This window comes from Acromyrmex echinatior, chromosome 17, assembly GCF_024713525.1.
Source record: "Acromyrmex echinatior isolate Ae372 chromosome 17, ASM2471352v2, whole genome shotgun sequence".
Classification (NCBI taxonomy): domain Eukaryota; kingdom Metazoa; phylum Arthropoda; class Insecta; order Hymenoptera; family Formicidae; genus Acromyrmex; species Acromyrmex echinatior.
Window position 1 is genome coordinate 2,875,862 of NC_141868.1, and position 23,391 is coordinate 2,899,252.

Here is a 23,391-nt window from a genome sequence, read left to right on the forward strand (position 1 = left end):
TATTTACATTATTTGCAAAAGAAAATCGTAAGAATTTTATTTTCGTATCCATAGAATTCGTTTTTAGCTGATTTTGTATAAAAACAAGTCAAAAATATACGAACTATGCCTTTACAATTTTTTAATTAATTAAACGGTTAACAAATCATGTTTTGGTTAGTAATATTAAATAAAGAGTGCAGTAGTTAATTTCTGAGAAATAAGAAGGTGTCGCTTTAGAAAACCTATAATAGTATCGGCGATTTTCCTTTATATTTATATTATTCATTTCATCTTTCATTAATTTACATTACATAAAATGTAATTTAATTATATCTCATAATAAGTTCATTATATCTTCGTAATAAGTTCATCATATCTTTATATATTAGCTTCTTTTCTATCATTTGACAATTCATCCATATGTATAGATATAGGATGTAAGACGGTTCCTATGATATCATGTGCGTGTTTGTTATAATAATATGTCTAAATTATTACAGTGAATTATAAAAAAGAGAAGGCAAAACAATTAACCGAAATCAAATTTTACACAGTTGCAGCATATTTAGTTTAAACCTTTTACTTTACGAAAATAAATACCATATTTATAATGTTTACATTAATAAATTATATTATCATTATAAGAATAATTGTACTTATCTTTACATTACAAAGAGCATTATAATTTCACATATCTTCAATACATTAAATATTTTATTAAAATTGTCAGCTTTAACTTAAGTCGCCATGTATCGTTAGAAGCCATGTAAGTAAAAAACATCCATTAAGCACGTTTGTACTTAGTACAAAGACCAAATGTTAGAATTATTCGTACCTTGTAATAATAGAGTAAAAGCATTAAATGCGGATCAGGCACTAGTTCGAGATCATACATTATATTTAAATAATTATAGTATTTTTTATATATCAAATAATGCATATCACAAGATTCTTTAGCATTTGCTTTGTCTTTTTCAAGTGTCAATTATTTTTTTATTTATTAGCAATAGTACATTTTATTAATATCGTTAACTAACAAAACGTGAGATATAAAGTAGGATATATAAAAAATTTATAGAAAGTGTAATATCATAAGATTGCCTTATGGCTTTTACAGGAGTAAGTAGCAATAGATTTAATGAAAAAAGTGTGTTATCATGTTTAGATGAAAAAATTATCTCAAAAAGATAAAACATTTGGTAAATTAATTCCCAATAAGTATAATACATGGAGTCTAATTGTGAATAATTGTCATTACGTAATTTAATCAACATTAAAACGTATAAAACACCGAAATGAAATAAAATTCATAATGTAACGTTTATAAAAATATAAAATATGAAATATGAATTATTCTTTCAGTGAAGATGAGTGATCCATATCTAGTGACCTCAATCTACGTATCTATAAATAAAAATTCCGTGAAAAGAAAAGCAATCTAATCTAGATTATCTGTATGTCCAATAGTCTGTTGTCCAATACTTGTTGATTAAACGGCATTTACGTACGTTACCTCCCAGTGTACATATCTACAGTGTAGTTCCACAAAGTTCTTAGAGGAACTGCGAAAACTATTTCTGAAAATCTTGTATAAAATATTAAAACGTGATTGTGCCTCGTGCAGCAAGAACTAATTCAGTTAAAATTCTAGTCGACGACTCGGAAACTATGGTAGAGACGCTAGAAAGAGCGCTGGCGCCATTATTGATCATTGGATCGTTTTGCGATTTGTACATAATCGAATATCCTTGTGGACATCCTAGGATATATCTTTCTTACCTATATGCTTTGGCCAAATGGAGCTCTCTTATATACTTCTTTTACTATCCAAGATACATCTTGAATTTGAAACAAAAAATCTACATAAACATGAACGATTTCTGTCCGTTGTTAAACATTACATTAATTCTCACTTGCTTCAGTCGTTTTAAGGTAACAAATTTTAAAATGTATTCCTGGTCTCAATATAATAATACTTGATCTTTTAGTATTACTTTTTCTTGTTTAATAATATTTTTAATTGAGAGCATTAAAAGAGTCTTAATTCACAATTACAGGCAAATACCAAATGATAAAACGTTTTTATAAAAGCCTTTACTATTAACCATGATCTACTTTTAAACTTAAGCTATGCAGTCTCTCTCATTCGGCTCTCTCGCTAATCTGCTCATTTCTTACAAATCGCACGCAGCAAAAAAGTCCTCAAATATAATTCTTTTCTTCTTTTTTCTTCTTCTCGTGCCGTTTTTTCTGGAGTACCTCAGGATTCCATTCACGGAATTTTACTTTTTAATATTTTTATCTGATTTGTCTAATGTTTCTCTATCCTCTGAGCTCTTCATGTATGCAGACGACGTAATTCTTTACAAATTCTTTCACCCATTTGATGCTTTTGCAATCTGTTCTACTTTAAATAAAAATCTAAAATTTATTGTCGAATGGTTTACTAATAATTCACTGCATCTAAATTCCTCTAAATCATCCTTGTTAATTGTTGGTTTCTCAATATTATTATCCCATATTCAATCTTTCGATATTTCTCTTAATTTCGTTCCAAGACCACGCTCCTCCTTTATAAAGATTCTTGGTGTCCATGTTGATTCTTCATGGATATTCGAGTCATACGTGCCTGTCAAGTGTCGGGCTGCTTACGCCCGTCTACGTTTTCTTTATCCCACATCTTCTTTATTCGCCTTTATTCTTTCCTGCTTTTAAAAACTTCTCTCTTCTCAATTATTCGTTATTTCGTTATTTTACGATTACGGGATGTTGTCTACGTTTCGGCTCTTAATCAATAACTCCTGTATCATGTACAGCATATACAAAATTCTTGCCTCCGCTTCTCTTAATACGTTCGTAAATACGACCATATATCTGTGTATTATCAGAGATCTGGCTGTTTTAGTATGTAGCAATATTTTATTCTACATCTGTATTGTTTCTCGTTTTTTCTTTTTTTTTGCTTCTCTATATCTCCTCTATATTCTCTATATTATTCAACACCTTTTTCAGTTAAACTCTGAATTTCATTCTATTTACTTTTAATCCCCTTATCACCAAGGTTATCATTCCATTATGTTTCGTTTTGCTTTCTCCTCAGTCAAATATTTTAATTCTGTTCCTATATAAAAAACCTCTCCCTCTTTGTTTCCCTGCTTTCGTTCTGCTGTCTCGTGTTTCATTGCGCCACTCACAGTATTAAAGAGAGACTGTAACTGTATATATGTGTAGGTGCTTGCGCCTGTGTGTGTGCGTGCATATGTACATGATTTTAACTATTGCTTTACCACTCATTGCATCATTGTCTTAGTTCTAGTTTTTGTTGCTATGTAACAGGAAATTTGCTGATGTCTAACTATTTTCAAGCTACTATAGTAGTATATTGTATCATATTTTATGTTTATTACTTTGTTAACATGTAATCTTTTTCATAGAGTTTTGTAATGAATTAAATTAAATTAAAAAAAATTTTTTTTTAAAACAATTAATTTTTTTAATAATCAATTTTAATGCTTTTCATTATTATAATATAACTCTTTATCTGTCACATTTCCTGTACACATTGCAACAACAATTTTTACTCAAATATAAAATTAAAATAATTTTATTCTGTGTCGCATAATCGATTAATATGATTTTTTTTGAAGGATTTGAAAATGTGCTTACGTAAACTTGCTATAGTAGACGACACGTTGCAAGCTCTCGGAGCACCAAAGGAATACCAAAGACTACGTAACTGGATAATTCGTATAATAATCGGATTGATTGTATACGTTTTTTGTGAATTAGCATATATTAATATTTTGTCTTTTTATTATTTTCCTTACTACATAACTATGATTTGGCATTTGACGTTAACATTTCTGGATATTTACCCGGTATACATCACTATGTTAAGTGCTTTGATTTCTGCAGCTCTCTTTGGGTTAGTATTATACATGTGTACACATTTTGTAAGCTATTTTTATTGACATTGTGCGTCAAAATGTTTACAATGTGAAACACTTAAAGACCTTTTGGTAATATATAAAAAAGGGCAATCTCCATCACTGACCATGACGACATATGTATTGTATGTTGTCTGTATTGTCTGTACACAACATGCATATGTAATACTTATTTTGAGTCTTAAAAATATACTAAACAACAATTACTTAAAATAAATAATTAATTACTACTTTTCATCATTAAATATTTGTAAAAGATGTCTTTAAAAAACATTGTGTGAAGGAAGTAATGTTGAGTAATAAACATACTATCAAAATTTTGATCTTCAATGAACTTGATTTTGACATAAACATGTCGTCACAAAAAAGTAACAATAAAAGTAAAATTGTAACATAAAAAGTAACGATAAAATCGTCATGAAAAAGTAACGATAAAACTAATGGCAAAAGTAACTTTCCGTCCTTGGCAGTAAGAGAGAGCTGCACCACATGTCGACATGTAGTTACGATACGATTGAATCAGATGCTATGCCTCAGCAATAGAACAGACTTCCATATCCAAAGCACTTCATCAAAAGACGTAAATGCGTTTCAAAAAATAAAATTATAAAAGTTCCGTATAAAAGTTTTATCTTTGTGATTGGAGCGTATGCTATTATTTGGTCCCGGAAGCACAACTGTATAAAACTCGTTTCTACTGTGAAATTTTTACGAACTTCCTAAATGTCCCCGCGATTCTTTTTTGATGCATTAACGCTTATGATGGGATAAGCATATACAATATAACTTCAAATTTTCAAATTGAATTATGACAAAATGACGTAATGTCATATTTGGAATTCACTATTAAAGAGTTTCAGCGATCTTTGCGCATTTGTTGGTTGAGGAAATATTAGATATAATTTTTGCAAAAAGTGATTGGAATTCGAAATTTACACTTTTCCTATAAAAATAAATGTTAAAGTAAACGTCCCAATGACCAGACATATATTATACGTCCAGATATTAAAACATAGTTAATTTAATTTATATATTAGGTGTAGTAAAAAGAAATCCATTATTTTTTCAATAGATGGCTTTAGTAATCTCTACCACGCGTAGACGAAACCTTTTCATTTTCCGTTAGAAACGAAAGTGACGCTCAGGTATGAATGAAACTTTGCTCTATTAGAGAGAAATGTTCTAGAATGGTTTCAAAAGGTTGAACATAAATAATGATTAGCAATTGGTTGATACGGTCTATTTCAATTCACCAAGCGACCCCAAACATGACGTCATTTTATCTTTAGATATCCTGGACAATTTTTGTTTCTCCCAAAAAACGTTTTTGTGGGATATAAGGATTCAAAGAAAGCAAAAAGAATCGATTTTTTTTAAATCTTAAAACGTAAAGACCATTTTAACCGAATAAATTTGTTTAATGTGTTTATCAATTGTTTAACAATTTTGTTTAACATTTCCTAGCTTACTGACTGACAAATTGTTATTTTCTGTAAAACGCGTATTTTTCTAATGGCTTTTGTTTTCATTTTCTGGAAACAAATTATAAATTAAAACTGAAACTAAATTATAAATTTTGGAGAAAACATACTTTGAAAGTCTACTCCATATATAAAATATTATATTAAAACATGAAAAAAAAATTAAAAAATTCTAATTTAGTATGACTTTTTATTATTTATTAACGCAATTAGAATATGCTTATACATAATGCATACGTCATAATATTAATGAAAGACACTAAGTCTTTTTTACTCATTTTAGATACACAAGCTCTAGATTTCATCGAGTCAATGATCTCTTACATGTACTCTGTTCTGACCTGTCCGGAAACAGTGCAGATTACAGAAGACACAATAGATCCATCTTTGTGCATCAGCGGATAACAGGAGCTAAAGATCACATTCAATATATATGGATTATAATGTAATAATTACTTAATAAAATTATTATTATGTACACACATGTGCACGCCAATATATATATATGTATACAGAATGTCTCAAATTAACATTCACATCAACATATTTTAAAAAGTATAAAAAATATTTTTTATAAAAGTGCAATTGTTTCGAGAGGAGCCTATTGTAATCACGTTATTTTTTTCTAGATAGAGGTACTATGAGAAAGGCAATGAAAAAGATGTTTATTTGAGTTTTTTAAAATAGAATTATATGATTTTTTACGCAATATGATTTCTCTATAACCATTCTACATGTACAAGTTTTAAGTCAGAAATTATTGTAAAAATTTAATAATTTATGATATATTATAGGTACATTTTTCTCGCATATATAATTGACATGACACATTAAATATCTCGTAAACTATTAATTTCTGATAATCGTAATATTCTAATACTTTTATGAATAGAATAATGAGATAAATCAGGTGTAAAGAAAACATATATTTGTTTGTTTAACAAAATTATTCATTGTACCTACGTATTTTTTTGATAAAACTTTATAGTAAATGGGCGATCTTTTGTCAATTTCGATAACCTTGATGTATTATCAAGGTCATGACCCTAAGTAACTTTCTACAAGTTTTTTAATCATCGCTTGTCCTTCTTTAAAAAACTATTATCAAATAAACTTGATAATACATACATATGTTTAAATTTTTGTTTTTTTCCAAGTGGAGTAAAGCAGACAAATTCTCTGCTTTTAATCACAAATTCTCTCCTTTAAAATACATATATATTATTTGTTTTATAATAAAAATTCTCTACCTTAAAGACACATATGCTCTGCTTTCAAAATAAAAATAATATAAGAAGAAAGCTTAGCTAGAATATGATAAAATAGAAAAAATAAAATAAATAATTTTAACAAATTATTCAACAAATTGCAAATAAATAAACACGATCATGATTCATAATGTAGAAAAATATTTTGCACTTAAGCAGAGGGAGAGTGGGTCCCTTAAGAAGGAAGTGAATTCTATAGTCTAAATTATCGAAACACATATAATTTTTGTATAACAATTACTTTTTTCTCTCTTACTCTTTGGAAAATCCTTTTCCAGGATTAAAAAATACGGATTAATACGTATCTGCAAAGTAGAGTCTCAATGTTGAGGACAAAAAAGTTTCGAAACTGAGATTTTCTTTATCATTTCTTTGTCTAATATGATGCTCCAGCTGTTACATCGTAATAATATTTGCTTCATATAAAAGCTAACTCTACTAAGCTACCGCAGTAATATCACGAGTTAAATTATTTATGCTTATTTGCATCTTCGAAACGATCTTAATAATGTTGAATAATATATTAAAATCGGTTCGAAGATGCGAATAAGCATAAAAAATTGTTAAATTTGTTAAATTGTTAGTCAATTTATTAGGTGTTGGAATTAATTCGTAGCGTTTTTTAATGAAAGAATGTTATTTATTTCACGTGAGCATTAAAAAATACATTAATGAAAGTACTTCCCATCACTTGTAAAACGCTACGAATTAATTCCAACACCTAATAACTCGTGATATTACTACAATAGCTTAGTAGAATTAGTGCTTCAAGACCGAAAAATCATTTTGACGCGTTTCTGGGGACTACATACGTAGTATATAAATTCACACAAGAATCATAAAAGTATTAAGATCCAGCTGGACCGTTTAAAGGCTATGAGTTCTATAGTTTGTGTTGTCACATTTCCTATAATATATTATATATTGAATAATTGATTATTTTATATTAATTTATTTGAAATGTATTATATTAATTACTAATTAACTTTGATGTAATGAATACATTACAATGATTCATTAAAGAAGTTGAAAATTAATTTTATTTTTCAATTATTAATAAAATGTATTTTGTATTAATTATGAATAATTCCACTAACGTATACATTTTTGTGAACAGATTATTTGAACATACAGATTACATTGACAATTATTTCGCTGATTATGTATTCTAGTAAATAACAATAATTAATATTTATAAATGATATTTATACAGTGTAATAAATTGGTGAGGAAATGTTAGAATTAGTCATGTTAATAGCTTTTTGTGTGATATATTCTTCCACCAAAAAAAAAAAATCACGTTTGAATATAATACAACAAAAGTGATGGATATAGATATATAGAATGAATGATAAAAAATCAATTTTTTAATATAAGTACATTATGTATTTATGATTATGTATGTAGAGTTACATTACGATGGACTAGTTGTCCAGTACATAAACAAAATATTTATTTGTTCTTTTTGTAACTAAGTTACTTTTACTCAGTAACTTATTAGTAAGTAACTATCAGTAAGTAACTATCAGTGAATCGCAATGAAACTTTGCATAAATTATTTTATGTGAATATTTAAAGTACTTATAAAATGTAAATTCCTTTATCATTAAAAAAATTTTAATTTTTAACAATAAAACTAATAACGGTTAAAATAAATAAACTACAAAAATGTGCTATTAAAAAAAACATAATCTTATTCATATAACTTTCATATGTATATATTTTATTTGAAAATGGAAATATTAAACATACTTTCAAATTTAGTTTTGTTTGCAAGGATTGTGCGTCATCATTAAATTGTACATTTAACTATGATCTAATACATCCTTAAATTGTACACTAACATCTTTTAGTTGCCCCTTCACCTAAAAAAAAGCAATTATAACAAAAATATGTTCAAAAGTATTTAAAAAAATATGTCCCCCTCGAAATCGTTTTACTTTTATCTATACATTTTTCCATATTGTTTCTAAATAATTTGATGCAGCAGTTAAAACGAGATACCTTATATATGTATATACATATGTATACAAGAATAATTAATTTCAGTTATGTGAAATAATCACACATTGTGAATTGCAAGTTGTAACACTATAGCTTGTATCGAATTGTACATTAAAAATATATTTTGCTTGGTACTTCTCATATATATGTCTCTCGTATATGTCCCACAGTTTGATTAATTATAACAATTACAATTTATTTACAGGCACGTCCATTTACAATTATGCCATATATCACGCAAATTAAACATAGTTTTCAAAATACAAATGTTAATACAAATGATATGGTACTTTAGTGACGTTTCATTTTTCTATATATCAATATATCAATTGATTGAACAGCGTATTATATGGACATTTTATAAAATTATTTTGAATTTAAATATATATTTTTCTTTCGTTTTGCAAAGCATTTTATTTTGCACATTAAATTACATATATCAAACTGTTTACTATAAGGTATAGTTACAGTAGATTAATAATTATTTACAATTAGAATAATAATACAAGCAACAATGAAATTACATTATGTCCAAATTTTGTTTGAAATGGCGAAATAAATGCAAAGTTTACAGTTTTACTACAAATTTTCATTTTACGTTAATATAATTTCAGATAAATGAAACAGTCGCAATTCTTTACAAATTGTCCAATTATAATCTCGATGAGGACTTACGTAAACAGGTAAATAATTACAACAAAGTTGTATTTAAGTACTATTTTATGTGTAATTTTACTAGCACTCAAAATTCGGACACCTACATAAATTTCATCGAATGATTATGTACAAAATTGAGACATAATAATTGTGTTATTCTTTTATAATATATATTTTAAAGTACTTGTACACACATTCTAACGCCACAAAGGATAAGCTAGAAAAAGTTTTAACAATTATTTTTTATTTTATATTCAACAAAAGCGAATTTTTGAAAGTTATTTCGTACCATTAATACGATTTTATTATTATAATATCATACTTTTATTATTATACTATCAATTTTACTATCGACTGTATACACTCACACGTAAAAAAACCTGGCCACTCTCTAAGTTTTTTCACAAATTTTTAATATTTTCGAATAACAACAATTCAGTGACAAATCGTTGTATCGAGATTTTTAAAAAAGTATTTTAAAGCTTAAAATCTCTACTTTTTAGATCGGTACTTTAAAAAATGGTACTACTAATATTTCATAAAGTTACATAAACATAAATAAAGATGCATAAACTCTTAAAATTTTCATGAACTTTGCGAAATTCCGTGGCGCCAATTAAAAATTGCGCACAAATGGAGTTTACAGTTTTCGAAAGAATGAATTTTTACCTTTAATTTGTTTTTTTTATAGATCTCTGTATAATTTTTTTCACCGAGTTATGGTGTTCGGACATTGAAGTCCCCCAACACCGGCTTATCCTGGCAGTCGGCCTCCAATGCCCGAAAACCCTCGTCATACCTATTGTTCGCAAAATTGGGGGGAGGGGGGAAGTAGAAGCTAACCACCACTGTCCTTCCTCCCTAGTCCACGGAGACAAAGTTCCTCTCTCTATGGAATACCATGCATGGAATCTTCGCCCACTGTCCTGATTATCGAGGGGAGCCCGCATAGGTCAGCACTCCAGATCGACATCCGATCCCCCCTCCGCCAAGTGCCTAAGGCGGCCCCAAGCTCGGAGACAGCCCAGGGTGAGTCCCCGCATCACGACAAGGTCACATCCCGCGCGGAGGGAGTTAAATAACTTAACTCTTAAAAATGTATTAAATTTGATAATAAATTTTGACTGAAATTTAATTTATTATTTACAAAGAACATACATTAATATGAACATTTTACTTTAAAACTAATAAATGGATTGATTTTGACACATATTGAAGTTAAAAGTAACAATATATCAATAAATGTAAGGAATAGGAAAGGGTTGCTGTTTGCTATATTTGCGACAAAGTATCATAATTGATGTTTTCAAATAATGTTTAAAATTTACTCATCTATTTGATAAAATTTATGCGTGTCCGAACTGTCAAGAATAGTAGTATATATTTAACGCTTATTAAATTATTTATTTCAATTAGGTTTTGCAGTTTATATTGCAAATAAAACAGACAAAGGTAAAATTTGGCTTGGGACATTTCTGCTTTGGATATAGTTTTATCTGCTGGGTATATGTCCTATTTTAAATAAAAATATAAAGATATCTAATAAACGTATATACATATATACATATGTATGTATATATATATATATATATATATATATATATATATATATGTATGTGTATAGAGAGAGACAGTAACTCTATCCTCTCAGAATATTTCCGCTATTTTTAAATATGTAATAATATATTTATTAAAGTTGCATTGTATTCCATTTTAAGAAATGGAGGTGATCTTGAAATCTTCGAAGCGGCTGCATCCATAGATAAACCGTTAGTAGTATATTATATTCTCTTGATGCTACACAACTTCAATAAGTATATCATTTCATATCTCTAAAAACAGCGAAAACATTTTAAGAATAGAATTACTACTTCACTTTATATATACATATAATTGCTCCATTTTATGTATACGTACATATAAAATAAAACATATTCTAGATTTTCTTAACAATTAATTCTTTTGAATTTAATCTTTTCGCTCCTAACGCCAGCTATGTCTGACATCCACGAAGCGATCCGTATAGACGAATGCTGGCTATTCGCGAACAAATTATTTTATAATGTCCCTTATAATAAGAGTTACGCCAAATCATCTTGTACAATATACAGCCAAACGTAACCAATTTTGTCAAATAATATATATTTAAATATAATTAGTAGTGGTAGTATATTGATGTCTATAATGCCACTGGCATAAAGGGGATAATTAAAAAACGGTTTACGAAGAAATTATAATCATTTTGTTTTGGGAATAGTTCTTTTTTTTTTTAAATGTTAAGATGACATTGTTCAGGCGTAAAACATAATTTTAAATCCGTCCAAGACTATTCACGTATATATTTTTGGCGTGGAGTCCCGATCAATGGTGATATTCTGATGGATATTCCGCTTTCTGAGCGAAAAGGTTAACAAATCTATTTTCAATAAATATAATGATAGTGTACTTTCTTTCAGATGTATTCTACAGTTTTGTCCGTTACAATAATTCTTAGGACGGTGGTATGTAACAGACCTTCTATTCTCGCAGTAATGCATGAAAAATTTTGTTTAATTATGGTTTGATATGAACAAGACGCTCGCGCATATATAATTAAATACATTTTATTTAAATCAAAATTTCGTCATAACAATCAGAAAGAATTTCCGGTTCTTATGACAAGATTCGAGATTTTACAACTAGAAGGAGATCTATATTATAAGTATTATATTATTTATTACATTATAAGGATTTATTTAATATTTTTCAGTTTAATTGGAGAACTATTGATGAGACAATTAAACAAGATGCTATTTAACAAGATACAATTATAAATGCCGTTCAAAATATAATAAAAATGATATTATTACGTAGCATAATCAAAAAATTAAAAATGCGGGATTATATGAAAGCGTTGAAAATATATGTATGGTAACACAAATTTTATCAAACCAATCATTACTGTAATACCGATAAACGGAATGAAATATTAACAATAAATAAATTGTATTTACTTTTAATTGATAACTTGTGATTATGAAATTTATTAAAATTTACATAATAAAATTAAACAAATTTACCTTGTGATACGCTGGTTAGCATCCAATACAAAGAAGAATAATCTTTATAATCGAAAGCGAACTTAATACTGATGCCACGTAAAATTCATAAGATCTATCCGCAAGAAAAGTTAAACTATCCGTAAAATTCCAATAGTTTATTTACAGAAGGGTGTGAATTCCAAATCTTCTAGACCGCTTATTATAATAGTTATTTGACAGGATGTTAATTACAGTTACCATTTTTATCGCATCTTTAATATAATACAATATTAAAATTCGAGTATAAAAAAATATATTTTAATATGTATAACAGTGCACCGCGAATGTGAGTGAGCGCGCTCGCATTTTCTAAAAAGTTCGATCAGTCATTACTGTTGTCAGCGGCGTGTGTGTCACAAAATAAGTTTTTTTTAATTGAAATAACAAAATGATAAAACCGATAAAGGTCGTAATCGTACTAGAAAGGAATTTTGAAAACTCATTTTATACACAAAATTTAACGATCATTTCTTATTTCAATAATAATAAAATACATGCATTATCATAATTTTTTATATGTATAGGTACAAAAATGTTCGGGTACTGACCGCTCGAGATGATCCAAATCCGAGAATAGTGATATTTTAAAGAATTATTTTTATACTGAATAATTTATAACATGTTAAAAATTTAACTATTTCCTATTTTTCAGTTTTTTTCAGAAATTTTAATCATTAATTCCGCTACATATACATACCTATTTGACTTACCTCGAATCTTTATATTCATATATTTTTAATTAAATTCATGTATTTGCGATAACATTGTTAAAAGAATATAAAGCTTTTTTTTTGACAAAATTATTTAAATCGACAAAAATCAAAATTTATTAAATACGATCTCATATATGCATATCTATATTTGAGGAGCAGGATTTCAAATTTTGTCCTTTATAATTTTGAGAAAGAAAGAAAGAAACAAAAAATGAGAAAGAAAGAAAGAAACTCCGCAAGAAAAAGACGCATTTTATGGAAAATAACAATATGCCAACCAGTAAGATGTGAAATATTGAATATAATTGCTAAACAATTGCTAAAAATTTTAGACAAATGCTTTTTGTTCGTCTCTATAAGTTAAAAAACATAACATACTTTCGCATATTTCGAAATGTCTATGTTTTTTCAGCATATAAACGAAAAATTGCTTTCTGAACATTTCGGAGTAGCTATTATGAGTCTTTCGTATATTTTTGAACACTATGTCGTATCTAATTAAAAAAATGAAATTTTGACAAAATGCATTCGAGTTCTGCTTTTATGATATAATATTAAAGTTTTATCGTCATTAAGACAGTGCTGTTATTGGCTTGCATTATTATAATAAGAGAACATTTAATAAAGATAAGAAAGCGATGAAATAAATATTAAAACATTTTTAACTAATATGAATTAACTAGAGATGAAAATGATTTTTTACGATTTATTATTTGATGTTTTAAGTCTTGACTAAGTGATGTAATAATGATAGATTTAAATTTATTTAGTGTATTGATTGTTTCATCTCTGCCAATTTGTAAGTGACTTGCTCTCAATGGAAGATTTTTTTGCTGCTGTATTCGCTGAGAATGACTACAAAGTGAGTAAAGAGCGAAGATTTAGGAAACGCAAATGATAATCAGATAATAATCACATTAATAGATAATCAGATGATACTCATATTAATAACCATCTCTATTTATTTTGTGGAATGTTTCGTAATATCTGATTATTATCTGCATTTCCTAAATATTCGCTCTTACATCTGTGTTTGACTCTCATTAGTCCTTTTCTGAATTTTATTGTATTGATTAAGAATAAAAACAAAAAATATGAATGTATATGAATTATTCTGTGAATGTATTACAGACACGAACCACATCCATTTTTGACGATACGATTTTATCGACAGATCTGAAAATGTACGTAGTCAAGTAGTTCTCAAACCAAAAATGAATGTACTGGCGGTAGTGTACGGGCAATTTTTATGTCACTAGATTTATAAAGTATCGCAAACTCTCATCTATTTTGACGCAAAATGCGACCATTTCAAATTTATGCATTCGTATATACGTACTTTATTTGAGAAAATGAAACCGTGAAGTATGTAAATCGATGTTTTTTAACTGTAATTAGTTTACTTATAAACAAATAATATATACAAATACTTAATTTATGTATTCTTTAGTTTAATATGGATTTATTTGTTGTAGAAGTTTTGTTATGGAAGTTTAGTGCATGAAAGTGCACAAAGGGACATGTAAGTTTAAAAGATGAACTTCTAACTACCTTGCTTGATATCGTGTATCATGTACATTACTGTCATTTTGATGCAACATTTCTGAAAAATTAATTGAGGTACTTTATAAATCTAGTGATTTTAGATGATTTCGACGGTAACAGGAAAAAAGCTGGCATAGCAGGTTCAGGTTTCTTTCTATTTGTACTTTTTACACTCAGTATTTTTGCTTTCTTTTGTTCCTATATCCGTACATATATTTATCTCCTTTTAAGTGTAATAATTTTGGGGGATTCGAGCAACGCGACAAGGCTTAAGGCTTAAACGCAATAGGCACAGGCAACAGGGAATAACAAACCATCCAATCAGAGCTCTGGTGCGTAAAGCCTCAAACACAATGCGAAGGAATAGCGATAACAATAGGAATAACACGATTTCAACCTATCAGAAAGTGTATATTCCAGTGTATCTGATTTCTGATAAGTTGAAATCGTGTTATTCCTATTGCTATCACTATTCCTTCGCATTGCGTTTAAGCCTTAAGATCGACATTATATCCCAGAGCTTTGATTGGACAGTTCGTTATTCCCTGTTCCCAGTGCCTATTATCTGTGCCTATTGTGTTTAAACTATAACGAAGGTTAGGTTAGGTTAAAGCAAAGCATAAGCAAGCCATCTCAAGTCCGAGAAGATTACGAACGTTTACGAAAGTTTTTACTTTAAATTGCATTGTTCATAGATTAATGTGGATTATTGTGACTCGACGTTACATTTCACGTTGAAAATGGCTGCAATTTTACGTGTAAAACGCAAGAATACCGATTCTCCACTGGACGCATTAGTAATTGCGTGTAAACGCTCAAAAACTGAGGTCTCCTTTTCAGACGCCTCACCTGTAGAAACCGTTGTTCAGTTTGCTGGCACCCTCACAGATCCGGTGAGAATCTGATGATTTATATATATTTGTTAATGCGATTAATTGCAATTTGATTGCAAATTTTCTTCTGAAAATGTACTTCACTGGCAAAGAATAGATTAACTTTTAGGTTAGGTTGATTTATTTGCAGTTAATTGTGAAATTGATCTTAAAAAGATCGTTCTAGAATTTACTTAAGGGTCGGCAGAAACGAGTCAATTGATTCATAGATTCATCTCATTTGCAATCTAGATACATATGTTGTCGCATAGAAGAAACACTGCCATGAAACTTCTTTTATTTACTTATATTTTACGAACCTACGATGCCTATTAAAAAGTAAAATTTCGTAATTTTGCTTTTAAAAATGTTATAATAAATAAAGTGATCCGTTTCTTATGATAGGATCTTGATACATGTCTTCATATTATTATTTTATTTCCTAGAAATAACATTGCGTCCTTTTTCAGTTTCTTTGTTTATGAAGCTACAAAGGCGAGTACAGAATCGGTTTTGCAATTTTTAATTTTTAATAAAACATAATAAAATAATTTACTCAGCTATAATGCAGATTAAATAAGATATTAGAATATAAATTTTTATTTCTCTCTTTTAAAAAAATATGCTGTGAATGCGCTTTTAGATGATTTTCCTGATTATGAATATTGTAATTACAGTAACTTTCTTAATATACTTTAATTATAATTTCAGCATAAAGAAATTTATCTTTGACAGAGATCATTAAAGTCTCTCTTGTCGTATTATAATAATTATTATAATTATAACTTTAAGCATAATAAAAATACATAATTATATTGTACATAATAAATGTATTATATTAATATATGTATATATGATTATATATATATACATTATTATTACTATTGTTACTATTATTATTATTATACTACTGTTGTTGTTATTATTATAAAAATACTATCCTGTCATAAAATTTTAGATATATAAAATTGAATTTAGGCTCATTATAAAAATTTATTTTAAATCTAGAGTTCTAGTCTGTCGACTCTTAAGAAATTTATATCAGCAAAAAAGGAAGAAAAAGAAAAAAAACAGGTTTATTGAAGAATTTAAAAGATATATTGAATATTTTAGACCGAAAATGTCACGAAGCATGTGGGTAAATTTCTGGACATAGAAAATCTCAAAGCTGGTGTCAAGAGAGTATCTGATAGTGATTATCCAGCAAATATTTCTGGAAAAATACCTAAATGGATAGATGACAGATACAAAGTTACCGATTACCAATCACTGGATACGTCGAATGATCCAGAGTTTAAGGATATGAATATGGTACTCATAGATGTGGAAGACCTCTTTAGTGTTCATCATCAGACAATAGAAGAACAAGTGAAGGATTTAAATGTTTCAGAGGCAAGTCGTGACAATCAAAATTTTTTTGTGTAAAAAAATTCGCTCACAGTATTTACGATATGCAATGGTTAAAAGTTTCAAACTAGCAAATATAATTTTGTTATCGTTTTTTATCAATTTGTGTTTTTCAGATTATGTTATAAATTAATAAAATTCTTAATTATATTTAACTTAAGAATACAATGTTTTAAATACTACAATATATTAAGTACTTCTATTTATTCTTGAAGCAATTAGTATACACTGGTACAATAAATTGGAGTGAAATAAGTAGTTTGTTTTATTTCAACTTATTGCATCAGAATTTTTTTCAAAGAAGAACCGGCTTTAGATCTTTATTTGTTCTTTATTTCAGCAATACAATAAAATTATTTATTAACTTTGGCAGCCATTTTATATTGTAATAAAGAAAAGTACTTCATATGTTAAAAATGAATGCAGATAAATAAGAGACAACAAAAATAAAATAGTCCTTTAAATAGAAAAGTAGATAGGAAATAGAAATAAACAGAAAAATTATATATATATAAATCATTTTTTACAATGTGTGTATGACGTAAATTAAGAATAGAATCATTATTTGAACTAAGTAAAATTTATATGTATATAAAATGTATGAACAGATATATAATATAAGATATATATTTCAGCAGCTTAACAATTATGTATACGATTTGTATTGTGCACAAACTTCTAACGACCTATGGTTTGAAAATGATGAAGATAATATATTGGTACGACGACCAGATTACTCAGACTCAGCAGAGTTTGAACAAGATGATGAATCTTCGGATTCTAATGCAGAATCAAATTGGAAAAATGATTATCCCGATACGGATCCTGATCGTACATCTGAATCATCATTCAGTGATTATCTCGATATTTCCGGCGACGAAAACGAATGTGATGAATTTAGAAGAATTATAGATAATTATGGACATATTCGCAAGAGAAGAAACGAAGAGAGCAGTAGTTCACACAGCGATTGGTTGGACAAAAGCATGTCAGATAAGGAAGAAATAGAAGACGAAATATCTTGTAATGAAGAAACATCAGATGACGAAAGAACGGAAGAGAAATTCCATACATTGTCTATAAATGATGAAGACATGTAGTTATGTAATCTGAAAATATTTCAAACTAGGAATAAAACAGAAGTGAATTCATGGTGAATTCGGTCAGTCGCACTACATTGGATAATGCATATTAAAGACTACTTTATATAAAGTATCTAAATGTATAATATAATCTATACAGTGAAATAATACATGTATATTTTTACATAACAATATTATTAAATGTTTAATCGTTTAAAAATTTATGTGCTTTTACATTTGCTGATTCCATGTATAGTAGCTTTTATAATATGCACTAATTTAATGTAATGCATGTGACTGAATTCTGTTGAATGATCGTTAACGTGTACCTTCGCATATTTCTAGATAATTTATATATCAAATATCTTGTTGAATATGTATTTCCCAATAAACATTCCTTTTAGCTTACATTTTAGTTTCCCTTTGTGTTTTTCTTTGCAAAAAAAAAGTGAATTGTAAATGGCATAAAGTTTTATTTGTATGTTTATATATATTTATTACAGACTTTTCTCTATAGATATATATCTCGCGTGTAAAATCCGTCTATCAAAATAAGAACAGCAAAAAGAAGTAAGCCTAGAGACAAGGGGATCGATCACGCAAAATGAATGAAGAAAATACTTTTCGTCGTTTTAAGTCGAAGTTTAATTCAATCTAATTTCACGATCTATTTTATAATACGGATCAAAAGATAGAGAAATCATTGATTGAACGCAATTGATTAAAAGTTGAGAAGGAACTACGAGGTTTTGTCTAGTTTTGTCTCACAGAAGGATCTGCTTCCAGAAGAAGCTTAAGCGATCGATCCCCGGGAGGATGTTGCGGGGGATGTGCCTGTGTTTGAAGAAAGAATGTACTTCGTCGTGGATATGGCATGTAATGATATACACCAGATTTATAGCGTATTATAACAAGTTGTTGGAAGTACCAGTTGCGTGGATTTACAAATCGTTTTCGTCACTCTCATACACACGCATGCATTCGCACACACATACGATACGCGATTAACAACATAATGTTCAACAAAAAGTTTCGTGGCTCGAAGGAAATTATCTCAAAGTCTATAATGATCGAGGGAGGGAGGGGGGAGAAGGGAATAAATCCAGTCGATGTGACGAGATTATTTGTCTCTTGCGAGAAATCCTCTTCACGATTTCGCTTCTCGAAGTCTCTCTCTTTTACACACTCATTCTCTCTCTCTCTCTCTCTCTCTCTCTCTCTCTCTCTCTTGCGCCGTGGAATTCGCTGCGCGGACAACTATCGGTATTTTTTCATTATGTTTTTTTCCTTTTTAATTAATTAACGAGCTCGTCGTATGATATGAGTAGTACATTGCGTATACACGTAACACTGGCCTTAATTCTAATTTATATTACATTTACACGCGCCCTGCGACGAAGGGATGGCTCGTTCCGCTTCGCGAGCACGTATGACGCTTTTGATTTTGGGGTGCATGGATCCAAGTGCGCCGATAAAAATCCAAGGTGATAACGTTAAGCGAAGAAGTCGTTTGGAGATCGTTAGCCTTTTTGTCGCCAAATTACGTTTGTTGCAATATATATACAAGACATCTCAGGTTTTTAAAAAATATTTCTAATATCTCGAAATTGTAAGTGTCTCTTTCTCGATAAACTTGAGGAATCAATCCTTCTTTTATTATTATTTAAATAGGCATATTAAATTTACAAAATTATATATATACATATTTGTCATGATAAATAAATAGATCTTTTCCGATTGATTCCTAGTAACTTAAAAAATTTTATAATAAAATTTTGTAATTTGATCTATAAAGATTTTTTTAAATTCATGTTATATACATATCAAACTATATTATAGTAAAAACTTTGATAACCCATAAAATATTTTTAAAACATTTATTATATTTTGTATTATAGAACGTAATTATTAAATATTCTAATTATTTTGAATTCTAAAATTAAATTTAATATATTAAATTTTTCTTTTTCTCTTTCAGCTATCTCTTTCCTTTTCTTCAAAGACCATGACAAATAAATAATAGCCAGCAATGAATTTTTATTAAAGGTAATTCATCAAGAATAAATCTCGCTGTAAATTCATATTTTATGGTGTATTCTATTACATGCACTTTAAATTCTCCCAATGGATATTTATCGACGCATTCACGTTATTATCGCAAACGTGGGCGCGATTTTCGCGAACATGCGTAACCATTTTTTTATTTATATATAATATATATATTAAATGTCATACATTGCGCAACGTAACTTAGCAGATTCACAAGCTGAGATTGGTATCATTCATCAGGATCGCTTACTACTGTTCCGTATTACTCTACTCGCCTACTGTACAACATTTTACACTCATCGTATTTCATTCGTAAGATAATGTCGATTATTAATGCTACGAGATTATTGGAGAGTCATGAGATTGCACAGCAACGCCCGGATCGATCGATCATATTGGCGTCGAGCCCAGTCGTTTTTTTTTTCATTCTCCATTTTGCTTTTCACCAATTTTTATATGTACAGGACGATGCGGCGTCTCACCGATTCTTTTAGCACTCTCAAAAATTGTCTCCCGAGAACATCGAAATGACGCGACGATCGCTCAAAAAATTGCTTGCAAACAGAGCCATGCATATATAAAACACATATATATTTTTAGATATAACTTAATTTATGTCAAAGGCTTTTATTTATAAAACAATCGATTAATTTTCGAATTCTTAATTGATATATTAACAAACAATAAATGACAATGATAAGAAACGAAAAATAGAAAATGACGTAACAGAAAATAAATATGTCAATATATTATTTTACAGATTAAATTAGGTAATTAGGAAATAGATTAACAATACTAACTTATCACAAAAGACCGAAATTGAAACTTCTTCAAATTAGTTTCGTTAAATGTTATTTCATTATTGAGATATACTGTAGATTATATTTATTAACATGTCTAATTGTGTTACTCCAATCATGATTCTGTTTGCAACTCTTCCCTGCAAGCTCGTCCATTCTTGCAGATGCAAGATGATGTCTAATTATACAATGTTTTATATATATATTACAATTATAGATATTACAATTATATGTATTACATTCAGAAAACACTTTGAAATATTTGGTAATATTCTATAGTGCAATTCGAAATGATATAATTGTAACAAATATATATTGTACATATATGTATATATGAGTGTATATATATTTACACATAGATACCTTCGGCTTATAAGTACAAACGATTCCCTGGGTCAACAAAAATCACACAACGTAATATTCAACTAATTGAAGAAGTCTGATAGTCGCTCATTATATTATGTATAAACTGGCAACAATAAACAGTCCCCGTTTAATTAATCATCGCGTTTTCGACATGTTTCATCTCTCTTTCTTTTTCTGGAATCTCTGTTAAAAAATACGACATACAGAAGTAGATATAACGTAGTAGGCCTAATTTCACTAAATCGATTTTGTAAATATTTCCCAGGATTAAATTTATTAGATCATAGTGATTACAAAAATATGATTGTTTTACATAAGTAACAAAACTTATTCGAAAAATTCGCGACAATTATTTAAAATATAATGTTTCTTCTTTTTTAATCAAAAATTAATTCTTGAAGCAAGAATAGAAAGTTTTAGAAATTAGAGTTTCAAAATATTATTTCAAAGCGTCCTAAAAAAGAATAGGAGATCTTCCGGGAAGAGAGACGAACGGGGAAGACATGTCGTCACGTCTCTGGAACTTCGGAGATTTAGAGCACCGATGCCTCGGTCCTGCCGGTCGGCGGCGTCGTCGGGTGACCGCTGGCGTTATTATTGTTATTATTATTGTTATTATTGTTGTTGCTCGCCTCACCGGCGTGACTCGAGCAGTAGAACTTCTTGTGAGCAATGAAGGTGCTCAGGTAGTTAAAGCTGATGTCACAGGAGCGGCAGTAGCGTGGCCCACTCTTGCTGCTGTCCAGACTTTCGTCGGGTGACGGCGAATCCTCGCGTTCTTGTTTTACCTTGCTGGTGAGCGACGGTGGCAATGTCGGTGGAGGCGGCGGCAGCGGTGGCGGTTGCGGGCTCTTTCTTATTTCAGTTTTGCCGTTCACTTGGATCTCAGCTGGGATCTCCTCTGGCGTCGTGGCGGCTGCAGGTTCCGGCGTCGGCAGTGTCGCCTCGTCGTCGAGCACGCATGTTATATAATTCTCCTCCTAGGATAAAGAATGTTTCGTAAGAATCTTTCAGTCAAAAACGCGTCTTCAAAATATTTCCTAAAAGAAAAAATTTAATCTGGTCTACTACAAATACTGATCATTACAACATGGAAGTTTGCAGCACATTGCAATATAATGTTGCAGAGACATTTCATAGATTCTTTTTTAATTACTTCAGTAATGTGTTGTAAAAATATTTCAAAAATATTGTGAAAAATAATCTCTCTTGCTTTGGTCGTGAGTACTCGGCACCGCCACAAGGTGGACAGGGCGGAGTTCTATTTCTCGTAAATAAAAAAATCACACAGAATAAAATAAAAAACGCAGCGATGAGTTTTTCATGAGTTTTTCCATCTACGTTCTAATAAAATGATTCCTTGAAAGGGCGAGTCCTCAAAAAAAGTTTAAAAACGACGAAAAGAGATTTTGATTATACAAATTCTGTTCTATATAAAAATTAATTACTAAATGTATGATACTTATTGTATTGATTACATGATATTTTTGGAAGTTGTGACAACATATGTTAATATAATAACATCTAAAATATTATCAGAAACACCACAACGTATTGCAATATTGCTACAATATTGCGTTGCAATATAATATTTTAAAGATGGACCATTGCTGTAATGTTACAACGAAATGTTTCTGCAATCTTTTTGTGCAATATGAGCATATTTGATATATTTGTCCAATTTGTTCAATGATTAAAAAATGCAAAATTTGTTAAAGTTCAGTTCGTTCCTAGACTGAGAAAGAATTAATTAATTATAAGGATAGAAATAAGGAATGCGACATGAAGCTTAAAGGCAAGAAAAAGAAATCTACCTGCAGATCTGTACCACGCTTCTCGAAGTGCATTCTAATGTGGGTCCTCATGCCGCGTAGAGTGTTGCCTTTGTAACGACAAATCGTGCACCGGAAGGCTTTGACGCCCTGATGAGCGTCCATGTGACGCTGAGCGGCACCGGCTGTGGGACTGACGGCGCCGCAAACCGGACACCGCCAGCCGCCAGTCGTGCCGCTGGCGCAGGTATGACTGCTGCCGGGTTCTATTATCGCCTGTGACAAGCCATTATATCTTGTTAAAGCCTTCGAAGAAGCGGCAATCAGGATCATCGAAAATTCAGAGATGTCCCCGACAAAAAATTT

The 23,391-nt window shown here is 29.4% G+C and overlaps 3 protein-coding genes across 5 annotated transcripts in view; 2 read left to right on the forward strand and 1 right to left on the reverse strand.

The window, feature by feature from the left end:
- Positions 1-3,815: 3,815 nt before the first annotated feature.
- Positions 3,816-12,345, forward strand: LOC147906831 (uncharacterized). 2 transcript variants are annotated; one of them, XM_087415316.1, is made up of 7 exons: positions 3,816-3,907; positions 5,694-5,855; positions 8,888-9,140; positions 9,297-9,365; positions 10,756-10,842; positions 11,796-11,840; positions 12,089-12,345. In XM_087415316.1, the coding sequence occupies exons 1-7, from the start codon at positions 3,819-3,821 to the stop codon at positions 12,134-12,136; spliced, it is 753 nt and encodes a 250-aa protein (XP_087271442.1). In that variant the 5' UTR covers positions 3,816-3,818; the 3' UTR covers positions 12,137-12,345. The 2 variants fall into 2 exon arrangements, with proteins under 2 accessions (XP_087271442.1, XP_087271441.1); XM_087415315.1 differs by lacking the exon at positions 12,089-12,345 and having other exon boundaries at positions 11,796-12,077.
- A 2,901-nt stretch (positions 12,346-15,246) lies between these two features.
- fs(2)ltoPP43 (female sterile (2) ltoPP43) lies at positions 15,247-18,446 on the forward strand. Of its 2 annotated transcripts, none has more exons than XM_011061504.2 (3): positions 15,247-15,570; positions 16,663-16,941; positions 17,592-18,446. In XM_011061504.2, exons 1-3 carry the CDS (start codon positions 15,418-15,420, stop codon positions 18,054-18,056), a joined length of 897 nt encoding a protein of 298 aa, XP_011059806.2. In that variant the 5' UTR covers positions 15,247-15,417; the 3' UTR covers positions 18,057-18,446. The 2 variants fall into 2 exon arrangements, with proteins under 2 accessions (XP_011059806.2, XP_011059807.2); XM_011061505.2 differs by having other exon boundaries at positions 15,249-15,570; positions 17,595-18,446.
- Positions 18,447-18,899: 453 nt separating this feature from the next.
- The window catches only part of ush (Zinc finger protein ush), a 248,988-nt gene continuing 244,496 nt past the window's right edge, over positions 18,900-23,391 (reverse strand). Inside the window, exons 8-9 of the mRNA XM_011061507.2 lie at positions 23,068-23,301; positions 18,900-22,233 (exon numbers count right to left, since the gene is read on the reverse strand). Of these exons, the coding sequence (XP_011059809.2) occupies positions 21,787-22,233; positions 23,068-23,301 (681 nt within the window). The 3' untranslated portion in view covers positions 18,900-21,786. The remainder of the gene's footprint in view (positions 22,234-23,067; positions 23,302-23,391) is intronic.